Source organism: Sminthopsis crassicaudata, chromosome 3 (genome assembly GCF_048593235.1).
Source record: "Sminthopsis crassicaudata isolate SCR6 chromosome 3, ASM4859323v1, whole genome shotgun sequence".
In the NCBI taxonomy this organism is placed as follows: domain Eukaryota; kingdom Metazoa; phylum Chordata; class Mammalia; order Dasyuromorphia; family Dasyuridae; genus Sminthopsis; species Sminthopsis crassicaudata.
Genome location: NC_133619.1, coordinates 375,263,956 through 375,278,458, shown reverse-complemented (window position 1 = coordinate 375,278,458; position 14,503 = coordinate 375,263,956). Strand labels below are relative to the sequence as shown.

Here is a 14,503-nt window from a genome sequence, read left to right as displayed (position 1 = left end):
GCATTGTATCTAGTCACTGAGGATACAACAATAACAAAAGTTTTTTATTTGTTTATTTTTTTAAATAGTATTTGTCTTCAAGAAGCATACATTTTACAGATAGGTTAAGGTAAAGGAAGGTACTGGGATTGGGCAGGAGGAAAATGGGTTTTATGTACATAGATAATATGCAGAATAATTTATGAAGGAGAAATTACCAATAAACTAGCAGATTACCACAAGGAAGAGGTGGTATTTTATTTTAAATATGAAGCACATTAAAAATTTTAAGGAGAAGAAAGTGCATTCTAGACACTATATAGCATATGTAAAGGGAGAGGTGTAGAGTGCTGAGTTTGAGAAGTAATAAGTATTCTACTTTACCTGGAACATGAGTGAAAAAAGACACTAAAAATTTGGAGCCATTTTATGAAGCACTCTAAGTACTAGATTAGAGGAGTTTTTTAATATAAAAGTAATAGTGAGCTACTAAAATTTTTTGAGCAGGAAAGTGACATGGTAATGCCCTACTTGTGTTTTAGGAAGATTATCATGGCAGCTGTATAGAAATATTTTATAGATTTAACATTATGGAAGCAGGGAGCTTAATAATACTCTAATATGGTTGATTAGAATCAAGCTGGGTGACTAAAACAATGGTTATATTATCAACAGATGTATAAAAAAAACAACTTAGAGGAATACAGGAGCTTTGGAATTTTTCTTATTGCATACTCTCACTGGATTTTCATGACTGCTCCCTTGGTTCTCTTCTCTGACTGACTCTTCCTTGTTAGTCTCCTTTGCTTGGTTTCATTCCTATCATACCCCAAAACCAAAGTTTTGTATTAGGCCCACTTCTCTTTTTTTCTATATATATTTTTCACTTGGTTATCTCATCTCTTCCCATGAATTCAGTTATCATCTTTGTGCTGATGATTCCAAGATATATATCTAGCCCTAGTATCTCAGAATAGCACATGTAACACACACACACACACACACACACACACACACATGCTTGTGTCTTTGTGTGTATAAACATCCTGTCTGCACATCTTATCTAATCTTCCAAAACACTTACACACACTGTCTGTCTCTCTGCCCCTTAATCACCAATTGTCTGTTAGAAATTTCAAACTTGCTATCTCTTAGATACCTTGAATTCAGTATGTCTTAAACAGAATTCATAGTCCACTCTGCTTCCTTTCCCTTTATTTCCCTCCCCCCCCCAAAAAAAATTATGATATCTGAATTTTACTTGACTTATGAACTTTGTCATTTTGCCATTCATCCAGGATCACAATTTCAATATTGTCCTGGACTCCGCATTGTTGCTCAATCTACATAGGTAATTATGACCAAACTTTGACCAATTTTTTTCCTACTTCAACTTCTTTCCATTCATGTGGTTGCCTCTAGTTCAGATTCCCTTATCAAGTCTTTTCACTCTCATCCATTTATCCTGACAGTATATCTGCCAATAACTCCCCTTCAATCCTACCTTCCCTCCCAACTCTAATAGCTCCCTCTTACCTCTATCTAAAGGTCTTCACAAACTGACCTCTTTTTCCCTTTCAGTCTTCTTATATAGAACTTCCATGCATTCTATAGATTTCTGTGATGTTCTTCAGACACAGTGTTTGATCCTCTCTGGCTCCATGCCTTTGCAGTAGATGTCCCCCATGTCTGGAATACTTTTCCTCCAGAGTTTACTGCTTACAATCCCTGACTTCCATAAAAACTTAGATCAAGGGCAGCTAGGTGGTGCAATGGATAGAGCACCAACCCTGAAGTTAGGAGGACTTGTTATGGGCCAGAACTTGAAACAAGGTGCTAAGTCAGTGGAATTGATAGACAGTGCTTGTTTAGCATGGTGCTTAACAGTTCTCTAGTTTAGTACATGTACTTAGTACTTACCTATAGTACAAAAGTACTACTATAGATTCACACCTTTGATAAGAGGACATATAAGCCTGGACAAATTCAGCCAGAATCAGAACTAGGGAAGACAGAGAAGTGGTGGCAGGCTCTCCTCCTTCACTTCTCCACTGAAACCAAGATCCAGAAGGCCTCCAGAAAACTAGCTGAGCCCCAAGTGAAGGAGATAAGACTTTGAAAGAGACAATAAAAGATTTGGATGTTAACCCCTGGCTACTGTGGTGATTACTTAACTGAAACAAAGGCTGCCTCCAGAAACCCCAAGAAAACCTCAACAAAGAACATTATATTTTAGAGAGAATATTACAAGGACCTGAGTTCAAATCTGTCCTCAAGCACTTAACATTTCCTAGCTGTGTGTGATCCTGGGCGAATCACTTAAACCCCCCCCCCAAAAAAAAAAAAAGAAGAAGAAAAGACTTAGATTAAGCTCCTCCCCCCCACCCCCCCACTTAGTACTGGTCTGTTTGTTGAATACATCCTTCCCCTCTAAAGCTCCATTTCATCCACTTACTTGGTTGGTTGGTTGGTTGGTTGGTTGTTGTCCTTTTTCAAAGCAGACCAAAATGACGTCACTATATTAGACTCAAGTTAGTGTGTTTGACTGTGTGCTGATCAGACCAATATGAGCTTGGAATGCTCTCCCATAGGTTGGACACAGATAGTTCCTGTAAACATTTGGGAGTGGCTTCTCTAACTTTGTACATCTCATGTTCCTTCTGCGCTGATTCAAGCACTTTCTCTTATGAAAATACATCATGTTGGGCAGTCCTGTGCCAGTATCTCCCATATCATACAGTCATTTTCCAAGTTCTTAAGAGAGACCTTAAGAGTGTCTTTATCACTTTTTCGGACCACGTTGTGTCTTGTGTGAATTCTCAATAAAAATTTTCTTTGGCAAGCATATATTTCAATCAATGAGGGCAACATATGCTCTCTTCACTAGAATTGGAATGCTTAGCAGTTTAATTCTAGAAATGATCTCTGTGTTTGGTATGTTATCCTGGCAGGTGATTTTTCAGAATTTTCCTAAGACGATTCAAAGGGGAGTGATTCAGTTTCCTGGCATGGCACTGGTGTACTGTTCATGTTTCACAGGCATACAACAGTGAGGTCAGCACAATGGTTCTGTAGACCTTTGGTTTGGTAGTCAGTCTAATAGCACTCTTCTCCCACATCTTCCTTTGGAGCCTTCCAAACACTGAGCTAGCCCTCCCAAAGCATGGGTTATCAATATGTACAATCCTGGAAAGTATATTGTCAAGGTAAGTGAATTTACGCACAGCATTCAAAACTTCTCCATTTGCTGTAACTGATGGCCCCATATATGAATGATATGCTAGCTGATGATATATGTGTGAATTTTTGGTGTTAGTTGTGAGGCCAAAATTAGCACAAGCAGCAAAGAATTGAACCATATTTTGTTGTATCTCACCTTTGCAAGCTGCATTGATTGCACAATCATCTGCAAATAAAACATCATGTACCAACACTCTCTCCACTTTAGTTTTTGCTTTGTAGCCTTTTAATATGTTTCCTGTATGTAACAATTCATATACATGTTAGCTTTTCCGTTAAAATGTAAATTCTTTGAAGACTAGAACTTTTTTTCTCCTTTTTCTTTGTTTCTCCAGTGCTTTTCACGGTTCTTAGAACACAGCAAGTCATTAAATATACTTGTTGATTGATTTAAAGAGTAAAGATAATGAGTTCTGTTTTGTTCATGTTGAATTTGAGATACTAATAGTTGTTGATAGATCATTGGAGTCTAGGGAGAGTAGGATTTCATAGATTTGGGAATCTTCTACATAGAGCATTTGTGAATGAATCAGTAACCAAGCATATATTAACGACATTATATACCATATATAGATATATTGCTAAGCTCCATTCTAATGAAAATAGCATGCAAAATATTTGGACATAAGTATATATTTTGTATTGTATCATAAAACAAACTATTAAAAGAAAGTACTACAATTGTTGCTCATCCTATAAATACTTGGAGATTTCTTTATAGTAACATTCTATTTTGCTAAAAGCTTCATTCCAATATAGATCAGCCAAACAATGAGTATAAACTAAGATTTTCCCAAGAATATGATGCTATAGAGCACTATTTACATGTCTGGAATACCTAAGGATATCTATTGAGAATTCACTATAAATGGAATTTTCTATAGTTCTAGTTGTAGGAATAAAACTTTTTGATGTTTTTATAAGAACTTCTTAGTGCTAAAAACACTTTTAATTTTTACTGGAGTATTCTTCACACTTCATGAAACTAAAATTTAAAAGCATAAATCTAGTTATTTTAGTTTCCATTTCTCATATATTAGGATAAATTGTTCTGTGAAAGAAAGTGAATTAGCTCAGTGATTCAAAAAATCATCTAATTCTGAAGTAAGATAGTAATGTCATAGAATATAAATATGAATTATATATCAGGATTACATAGATCAAAGATTGTTTCAGACATCAGTCACTGTGAAAACAGTGCTGTTATTGCTATATAGGGTACCTGGGACCAGAAGCTATGTATATCTGAAATGGGAGTCAATGGAAAGGTAAGAACTTTGGAACATAATTGAGCTTGGGATGATAGTGGATGACAAGAAAAGGGACAGACTGAAAGCTTTCAGACTCCTAAGGTCTTTTACAAAAGGGTTGCTGTGGAAAAGATGTTATTTTCTTTAATCTGCTGCTTATTGTTGAAATTTCTGTAGCTCCCTGAAAGGTCATTGGTAGAGATCTATGGGTACTTTCCCCTTCTTCTACAGATAACATATGTCTAAAGAGTGTCTTCAAGGAATAGATGAGCCTCTGGCTCAAGTTAGTTATTATCAGCAAAGTCAGGAATAATGTCTTCCTTAACTTTTCTCCTTTTACCAACAATCTACACCCTGGGATCTATAGCAGCTCTTTCAAAACTTAAAATTGACTCTATTTATGAACAGAAAAAAAGACTTTATTGATAGAATTGATCCCAAACTAAAGTTTCACATATCTTACCTTTTGATTCTGGATTCAGTTAGGGCCTAAGCGCGAAGTACCTATCCACCAGGGCCCAAAGTAACACCTATGCCTTAAATACTAGATCTTTTAACTCTCGGATCAGGCCCTTAGATCCTTCACCTATCTATGCTTATGTTTTAAAAATAAAATAAAAATCTTTAATTAAAAAAAAAAAGGAGAAGGAAGAAGAACAAGAAGAAACAGAAACAGACACCATCCTAGGATCAATAATTCCAGACCTCTCGTCTGCCACCCTTTTTCTTTGGCATTCTCTTTGCCAAGATATTTCTCTCTGTCTGGATTGTGGGAGAAATGAATGAGAGAGAGAGAGAAACATGAATACATATGTAGGACATACACAGAACAAATATAGGGCAATTTCAGGAAAATGCTTTAAGAGCTAAGGAATATTAAGAACAGCCTCCTTTAAAGGAGTTAGCACCAGGATTGGGTCTTGAAGGAAGCTAGGTAAGGATACTGAGATGTAGAGATGCAAAGGGAATACGTATTGGGCATGGGAAACAATCTGTGCAAACGTATGGTTGCTAGAGATGGAATGTTGTGTGAGAAAAATATCAAGAAAACTAGTTTGACTGGACCATAGAGCACAAGAAAGAGAGAAATGTGTAAAGTTTGGAAAAGGAGGCTAGAAGCAAAATATAAAAGGTTTTCGGTATCAAAGGAGTTTATATTTGATGTTAGAAATAATAGGGAGTCAGGAGTTTACTGAGGGGAGTGACGTAGAAAAACTGCATTTTAGGAAAATCACTTTCGTAGCTATGTGGAGGATCTGAGATAAGCTATTGCAATAACCGAAGTAAGAGGTGATGAGACCTAGATTCAGGGTAGGAGCTCCAAGAGCTTCGAGTAGAAAAAAAGGAGATTAAAAACAAGGAATTATAAAGTCAAAACAAATAGATGAGACAATTGACTAAATAGCTAAAATTAGGTTGAGATGTGAGTTGCTGATAGAATTAAATGGTTTCTCTGGCCAACTGAAAGCACTATAGTGTCCTCAACAGAAATGGAAACATTAGAAAGATGGATATGTTTGAGGAAAAAGAAATTGAGTTTGGTTTTGGTCATCACAATCCAGACAGAGAGAAATATCTTGGCAAAGTGAATGCCAAAGAAAAAGGGTGGCAGAAGAGAGGTCTGGAATTATTGATCCTAGGATGGTTTCTGTTTCTGTTTCTTCTTGTTCTTCTTCCATCTTCTAAACCCCACCCTTTGCCTAATGCATGTAAGTTCCATTGAAAGTATCCCGTGTAATAAATGGTTGTTGATAGGCTGCTATTAAAATGCCATTTTGAGTTGATGAAGAAAAAAAAAAACTTTTGCGTTTGATAATATTTTAAAATACTATAACTTGCTTAAAATAATTTAGATTAAATTAAAAATATATGCATTATAATAGTATTTTTTTGTTATTTTTAGCTTTTCATGCAGATTGAGGCACTCTTCCCAAAACAATTTGGAACATGGACTGAATATGCAAAAAGATACTGTAATGCTCATATCAGGTATGTATTCCTAAACATTCTTCTATATACACACACCTCTCCCTCTCTCACATAATGTATTTTTACATTGTGTATACCTATATATCATATGTACAAACACATACTCAGCTACTCTAGATTTATAGAGTTATACAGTTATAAAGCTGCTCTAGGATCATAAATTGAGCATATTCATCAATGACTTTCCCATTGTTATTGAATGATGCAGTAAATTACAGTTTCATCAAACTCATATATAAGGTGATGAATATGAGTTAGATCTAGGATTTTAACTCTGAGAGATCTTAAAAGTTTAGATTAGTATTTCCTAAAGCAAATGGAATAAGTCAAAATAAGTTAAGTCTGGTTCCCCTTAAAGTATAACAATAAACTTAATGACTTTCACAATCCAAAAATATTGATAGTTCTCAAGGAAAACAGAGTTTTCTTGACATCCCAAAAGAATAAAACAAATAAAGAGTGGTAATAGTTATTGTATTCCAGCTTTGGCCTTTTAACTAAAGTAAAGTTGATTAGAAAAATAATGGTAGAGTCCCTTGTTCTATTGCTGAGTTTATCAAGAGATTATAGTTCTATAATTTCAGTTTAGGTAGTTATGGATTGACTCAGATTAAATTATTCTCTCTGGATGCTGACATGGATTTTGTTTAGTGAAATCAGCTTGCAATGATAAATTCAACTTAGTTTTGAGTTGTCCAGTATAACAAACTTAAAAACACATCCACATACATGCCACACACAGAGAGAGAAAATTAAATAGTGAGGGTTATTTAGTGTGTTATTTTAGTGCTACATAATTCCAAAACTCTTTGAAGTGCAAAAATCAACAATGAGCCCATAAAATCAGTTGATTTATCAGTGTACATTTGGCATCATTCTAGGCGTTGTTGGGAAGCTTACAGTTACTGTTGTGTTGATTATAATAACAAATAATATGCTAGATGTTGATGAGTAGGGTAAAGTTTTCAGTTTTTCTTATATCATTTTGGTGATGGTCAAAATTTTATCCTTTTGGGATATTGTAGTTCAGTGTAATGATATTATCACTGTAGCAATTCTTAAACGTTTTGGTTTCAGGATTCATTTTGTTTTGTGAGAGTACCAATGTTTGCCATGTTAGAGATTCAACTGATAAAATTTTAAAACATGTATTCATTTTAAATTGATGATAATAAGCCAATCATGTTAACATGAATAATTTTTATGAGAATATCTAAATCTTCCAAAACAAAAAAAAAATTAAGAATGGCATTTTCACATTTTTTTCTCATTCTTTTAATGTCTAGCTTAATAAAAGACAGGTAAATCTTATTTGCTTTTGCAGTCAATCATTTTGTGCTTTGAAGCATATGAAGAAATATTGCCTCACAGATGCATAGTTTGAAAAATGAGTATTTATATAGGCAAATAATGTCTTAGCTTTATTATAAAAATAATTTTGCCTTCTAAGACCCTCTAGGGAATCACAACTCACATTTTAAGAATCACTGGTCTTCCACATGTACAAAAATATGTTTGTAACAGTCCTTTTTGTAGTGGCAAAAAACTGGAAACTGAGTGGATAGCCATCAGTTGGGGAATGGCTAAATAAGTTATGATATATGAATGGCATGGAATATTATTGTTCTATAAGAAATGGTTCGCAGGAGGGTTTCAGAAAGAGTGGAGAGACTTACATGAATTAATGGTATGTGAAGTGAATAGAACCAAAAGAGTATTGTACACAGCAATAACAAGGTTACTATATGATGCTCAATTGTGATGGACATACTCTTTTCAACAATGAGGTGATTTTGGCCATTTCCAATAGACTTGTTATAGGGAGCTATCTGTGCCTAGAGAGAGAGGACTGTGGGGACTGAATGTAGATCACAGCATAATATTTTCACCTTTGTTATTGTTATTATTGTTGTTGTTTGCTTGGTTTTTTCCCCTCTCATTTTTTTTTTCTGTTTTTGATCTGATTTTTCTTGTGCAGCATGAAAAATGTGGAAATATGTTTAGAAGAATTACACATTTAACCTATTTTGGATTGTTTGTTGTCTAGAGAAGGGGGGAGGCAGAGACAGAGAAAAATATGGAACACAAGGTTTTTCAAGGGTAAATTTTGAAAACTATCTTTGCATGTGTTTTGAAAAGTAAAAAGCTATTTTTTTAAAAAATCGCTGGTCTACAAAGACTCTCAAGTTTATTTTCCACTTTCTAATTGATAGCTCCGAGCCCTTCATTTTATAAACATCATGATTCTTCTTAAATTATAATTCATATGCCACTTTTCTTCCCACTTTCACATTAAAGATATGACTTTTTTTCTATCATTTATCTCCATTGTCTTTGCTCTTTGCTACTTGGAAGAATTTAGTGTCATCTCATAATTTGCACATTCCCTCCTCCAGATCATTTATTAACCTTCCAATGATTTCTGAGGAGTTGAGCATTAAATTTCTCCTTTCACAAAAGTATCATTTATCCCTATCATTTGTTTCCTATGTGTAACACAGTTATATATCCATGACAGGGAAGCCTCCTCCTCAGTCTCATTGTGACTGAATCATTATTTTAATTTTTGATATGGAATCCTGTGAAGAGGGTTTGAGAAAGGTTAAGTAAGTCTCTTAATTTTCTCCTTATTTATCCCTCAAAGAATTCTATTAAGTTAGCTAAACAAATTCTACCTTATTCCCTTCAGCAAGCCTTTGAAGAGGTTATACTTTGGATTATATTCTACTTGGCCGATTGGGGGAAAGTAATCAATTGTAATATACACAGAAAGGCAAGGAGAAAGCCCCAGTCTTTTTAAAAATTTTAAAAGGTAAGGTCCAAGTTTACTCTAGTCCAAGGTGGTTTAGTTCATTGTGTCTTAATCTTAATATTCAATTAAAACTATTCTTTCCAAAGTTACCAATTATCTTTTAATTGATAAACCAATGCCTTTTTCTCAATGCTCATCATTTTCATGCTCATATCTGTTTATTATTATTGATCATCCTCTTTTCCTGTATGTTCTTTCTAGATTTTTATGGTATTTTTCACTCCTGATCATTATATTAATAGCTGATAACATAGTATACTTATCTTATTGTTCTACTAACTATGGGTGGCTTCCTCCTTCTCTCTTTTTATAGCATTTCACTTAGTGATTTTAGATCCCTTGGGCTCAATTTTCCTTCTGCAGTTGATTCTCAAATATATCTTAACTTCTTTTCTCATTCTTCTACTTCTCTTTCCCCTCAGTCTCACATCATTAACTGCCTATTAAACATACCGAATTGGAGATACTTAGATATATATATTGTCTCTCTAATAGCATGTCAGTCCCTTGAGTGCAAAGACTTCCTTTTTTTTTTTTTTTTTTTTTACTCTGGATGTTCAGTACCAAACACAGGACTTAGCAAATAATAGATTCTTTTTTTTTTTTTTTTTTTTGTACTAAGGCAGTTGGGGTTAAGTGACTTGCCCAGGGTCATACAGCTAGGAAGTATTAAGTTTCTGAGGCCAGATTTGAACTCAAGTCCTCCTGACTTTAGGGTTGGTGCTCTAGCCACTGCATCACCTAACTGCCCCCACATAATAGATTCCAAATAAATGTTTATTGATTGATTGATTGCTCCAGACTTTTTATCTTCACCTTGGCTAAGAACAATGGTCTCCTCATAAAAAGTAATTAATGGAGCATCAGCGTGAATTTTCACCCTAATTCTTTGGTTATGTTTCTTTTGTATACTACACTTAGCTGAACTGAGCTGAAAAAATTTTTCCTAAAGCCAGAAGACACTGGCACGCATGCAGTGACTACTTGCTTTGAGCAAGCCACATAATAATTCATGCTCTCCCTGTCCACAAAGGAAGCCATCGAATAAAATGTGGGCATATGAGAAGCAAAGTGAACTAACAAACCTTATTTTTAAAAATTCTTAAACTGAAGGGCAGGGACCTGTGTATTAAGGATTTGTAAAGGTACAAATGAAAAAAAGATCACTAGATCACTACCAGCTTTATAGAGGATGGAGGGATCATGTAGGTCTCTATGGAAAAGCTAGTATTTAAGCTGGGTCTTTTTTTTTTTTTTTCCCTTCTCAATAATATTTTTTTTAAATTTTATGTATAGATAGTTTTCAGCATTCATTTTTGCAAGATTTTGAATTCCAAATTTTCTTTTCTGCCTCCATTCTTTATCTCTCTTCACCCAAGATAGCAAGCAATTTGATGTTACATATGTACAATTATTTAAAATACATTTCTTTATTAGTCATGTTGTGAAAGAAAAATCTAAACAAAAGGGGAAAACCACGAGGAAGAAAAACCAAACAAATAGGAAAAAATAGTATGCTTTGATCCTCATTTAATCTCCATGGTTTTCTCTGTGGATATAGATAGCATTTTCCATGCCAAGTCTATTAGAATTGTCTTGGATCGCTATATTGCTAAGAAGAGCTAAGTCTGTCATAATTGATCAACACTTCTTGTAGTTAATGTATAGAATATTAAGGTGGATGATTTTTTTATTATTAATTTTATAATTATATATTTTGACAGTATGTATGCATGAGTAATTTTTTTATAACATTATCCCTTGTATTCATTTTTCCAGAGTTTCCTCTCCCTCCCTCCCTCTACTCCCTCCCCTAGACGACAGGCAATCTCATACATTTTACATGTGTTACAGTAAAACCTAGATATAATATATGTGTGTAAATCCAATTTTCTTGTTGCACGTTAAGTATTGGATTCCGAAGGTTTAAGTAACCTGGGTAGATAGACAGTAGTGCTAATATTTTACATTCCTTCTCTGGGTGCAGCTGTCTCTGTCCATCATTGATCAGCTGGAAGTGAGTTGGATCTTCTTTATGTTGAAGATATCCACTTACATCAGAATCCGTCCTCATACAGTATTGTTGTTGAAGTGTATAGTGATCTTCTGGTTCTGCTCATTTCACTCAGCATCAGTTCATGCAAATCTCTCCAAGCCTTTCTGAACTCATCCTGCTGGTCATTTCTTACAGAGCAATAATATTCCATAACCTTCATATACCATAATTTACCCAACCATTCTCCAATTGAGGACATCCATTCATCTTCCAGTTTCTAGCCACTATGAAAAGAGCTGCCACAAACATTTTGGCATATACAGGTCCCTTTCCCCTCTTTAGTATTTCTTTGGGATATAAGCCCAGTAGTAGCACTGCTGGATCAAAGGTTATGCACAGTTTGATAACTTTTTGGGCATAGTTCCAGATTGCTCTCCAAAATGGCCAGATTCTTTCACAACTCCACCAACAATGTATTAGTGTCCCAGTTTCCCCACAGCCCCTCCAACATTCATCATTATTTGTTCCTGTCATCTTAGCCAATCTGACAGGTGTGTAGTGATATCTCAGAGTGGTCTTAATTTGCATTTCTCTGATCAGTAGTGATTTGGAAAGGGTGGATGATTTTAATGCTATAGAAAGAAAAAGAACATTTAAGGTCTAAGTAAAAGCAGCATAATGAGAAAATGGAGCAGTGATTCAGAAGGTAGAGAAGAATCTAGTTTAGCTAGTATTAAAAGAAGGCATGTGAAATACATCTGGAAAGTTCACTTAGATCCAACTTACAGAGAGACTTGGTTTAACAGAAGAAAATATTTTTCTCAGTTTTTGAGCAATGGAGTAAAATCATTAGAATTGTAGAATATAGTAAGTAGCTTTGTGTTTAAGGGATCAAAGCAGAGTTTGAAAGCCATGGTAGCAGTTCAGGCTTTATTTAGGATCAGGACAGTGACAGGGAAAGGGATAAGGACTTATATGAGAGCTAATTCAGAAGGAGAATTGACAACTCTTGTTTCCTTATAATTAGCAAGATACAAATATTTGACATAGCATTGAGAAGGATGAGATTCTTGTAACTAGATTACATTGAGAGATAGTTGTGAAGAAATTTTAGCCCTTCATTGTGAAAATAATTTTACCTTAAATCAGTTCTTTAATACATACTTCCTTCACTTTTTTCAGGTATTTTGGTAAAAGAGCTCAGTGGGACTGCAGAGGTGCATCAAATTTAAATGAACTTCATCAGCTATTAAGTAATATAATGATAAGAAGATTAAAAACTGAAGTTTTAACACAACTACCCCCTAAAATTAGACAACGTATTCCATTTGATCTTCCATCTGTAGCAGCTAAGGTGAGGATTCCTTACTTGTTTAAAAATAATTTCCAAAGTTATTTCTAAAAATAATAATTATTGCAAAACATGCATTTTAAAAAATATTTGCTGATATAAAAAGTTGCTTACCTGAAAGACTTGGAATTACTTAGGGCATGATTTCCCAAACTAAATTGTATAGTAGAATCCTGCTATTCAAAGTGAATAGATGGCTCCATGAGAATGTTTCAATATTGTAACTGTCATTGAAATACTAAATTATTAAACATGAAGTTGTGTGTTCTAAAAACATTTCATATTGAATTTTTTCATATGTAAATCTGTGCTGAAATCTATCATTTTACTCTAAAATATTCATCTCCAAACTTTATTCTGATGGCATTCTATGCTCTCTGGACTAATGTTCCTGAATTTTGTCACACTCAGAAATGTTTCAAGGCCATATGAGTTTAAAGAATACTAACTTAAGGAATATTAGCTGTTTTTGTGTCTTTTGGAACATGAAGACTAAAAAAAAAAAAAACATAATTACAGCTTTTAACATGTGGGAAATCATTGTATGATCATTGTCATCATTCTGATGACAGAATGAAATAACTAACAATCTAGCGAGAAATATTTACCTTTAACATTAAGGAAAGATTTATTTTCTCAAAGCATTTATGAAATACTGAAATTAATTATTTGTGGTGGTTGTGGAGTCTTCTCTGGAGATTTTTGAGGACAGGGTGGCCCACTATCTACTTGTATAATTTGGGTATAGTTCTATCCCAGAAATCTGCTTTTAGCTCTGTTATCACCCTATGAAATGTGCTAATCATCACACTAGAAAACCAAAAATAAATTACACTGGAACCTCATATGCACTTACATCTGAAGAATTTAGTTTTCATATCGTTAAATCTGCTTATATCTGTGCTTACATAAGAGGCTTTTTGACAGGAACTGCATCATCTTCCAATCCCAATAGATTTATGCCAAACATTTTTCCAACATTCTTTCTAAAATAAGAATGAAGTGACTTTATATTCAGTTATTCCAACTCTGTTAAAAAAAAAAAATACAACTGATGAAAGTCAATATCTGAATCTACTGCATTTTTAAAAAAAATTAGGTAACATTCCCCAAGTCTTTATGCCTGTTTAAATAAAACTGTCTTGTTGTAAAAGTAACTCATTACCATATATTTTTTTCTATGCCCTTCTTCCTTATATAATTAGATTTTTTTCTTCTTGCTTTGCAAATTGTTTCTCCTTAAGAGAAAGCTCTTTTTGTTTGATTTATGATGCTAGCAAAGTGCTTTATTTTCACCCACAGCTTGTCATTGGTTTCTATAATTGGTAGGAACATGTGACTGACCTACCTCTGCATTGACGTTTTTGTATGAGCAGGCTGGTATCTTTGGGAATTTTCTCTTCTCTGCATACCTTTCTGTAGCAGAAAAAAGTAGGACATGATTCACAGTTACATTAATTGTTCTGCCCTTTATGCTGTATTTCTAAACATTGTTCTTTCTTCCCACATAGGAATTGAATACTAGCTTTGAAGAGTGGGAGAAATTAATAAGGGCTCCACATTCAGGTTCCACTGAGACTGGTAACCACTTTTTTCAAGCCATGGGGTTGATGACCCGTATGTTTAAACAAACAGCTATTGCTAAGGTATTATTTAAATTTCTGTGTAATTCTATTTTCTTCTCAATAAAGATTTTTTAAATGATTTTATTAATTTAACATCTTATTTTTAAGACTGCCCCCCACATCATTCTTCTGGTTCACTTCACCCCTATGTATTAGGTTTTCTTATCCATTCATGCTGAACCTTACACAAGCCCTATTATCTTCCATTCTGGTGTTTTTATTTTATCTTTATTTATTTATTTAAAAGTAGCCATTTTTTCT

The 14,503-nt window shown here is 34.1% G+C and overlaps 1 protein-coding gene across 6 annotated transcripts in view; it reads left to right on the top strand.

Moving 5' to 3' along the window:
* The window catches only part of ZRANB3 (zinc finger RANBP2-type containing 3), a 200,804-nt gene that overhangs the window by 95,444 nt on the left and 90,857 nt on the right, over positions 1–14,503 (top strand). For all 6 annotated transcript variants that reach the window (XM_074301902.1, XM_074301903.1, XM_074301901.1 and 3 more), the window contains 3 exons: positions 6,373–6,458; positions 12,449–12,620; positions 14,129–14,263. In XM_074301902.1, coding sequence (XP_074158003.1) covers positions 6,373–6,458; positions 12,449–12,620; positions 14,129–14,263 — 393 coding nt within the window. The remainder of the gene's footprint in view (positions 1–6,372; positions 6,459–12,448; positions 12,621–14,128; positions 14,264–14,503) is intronic.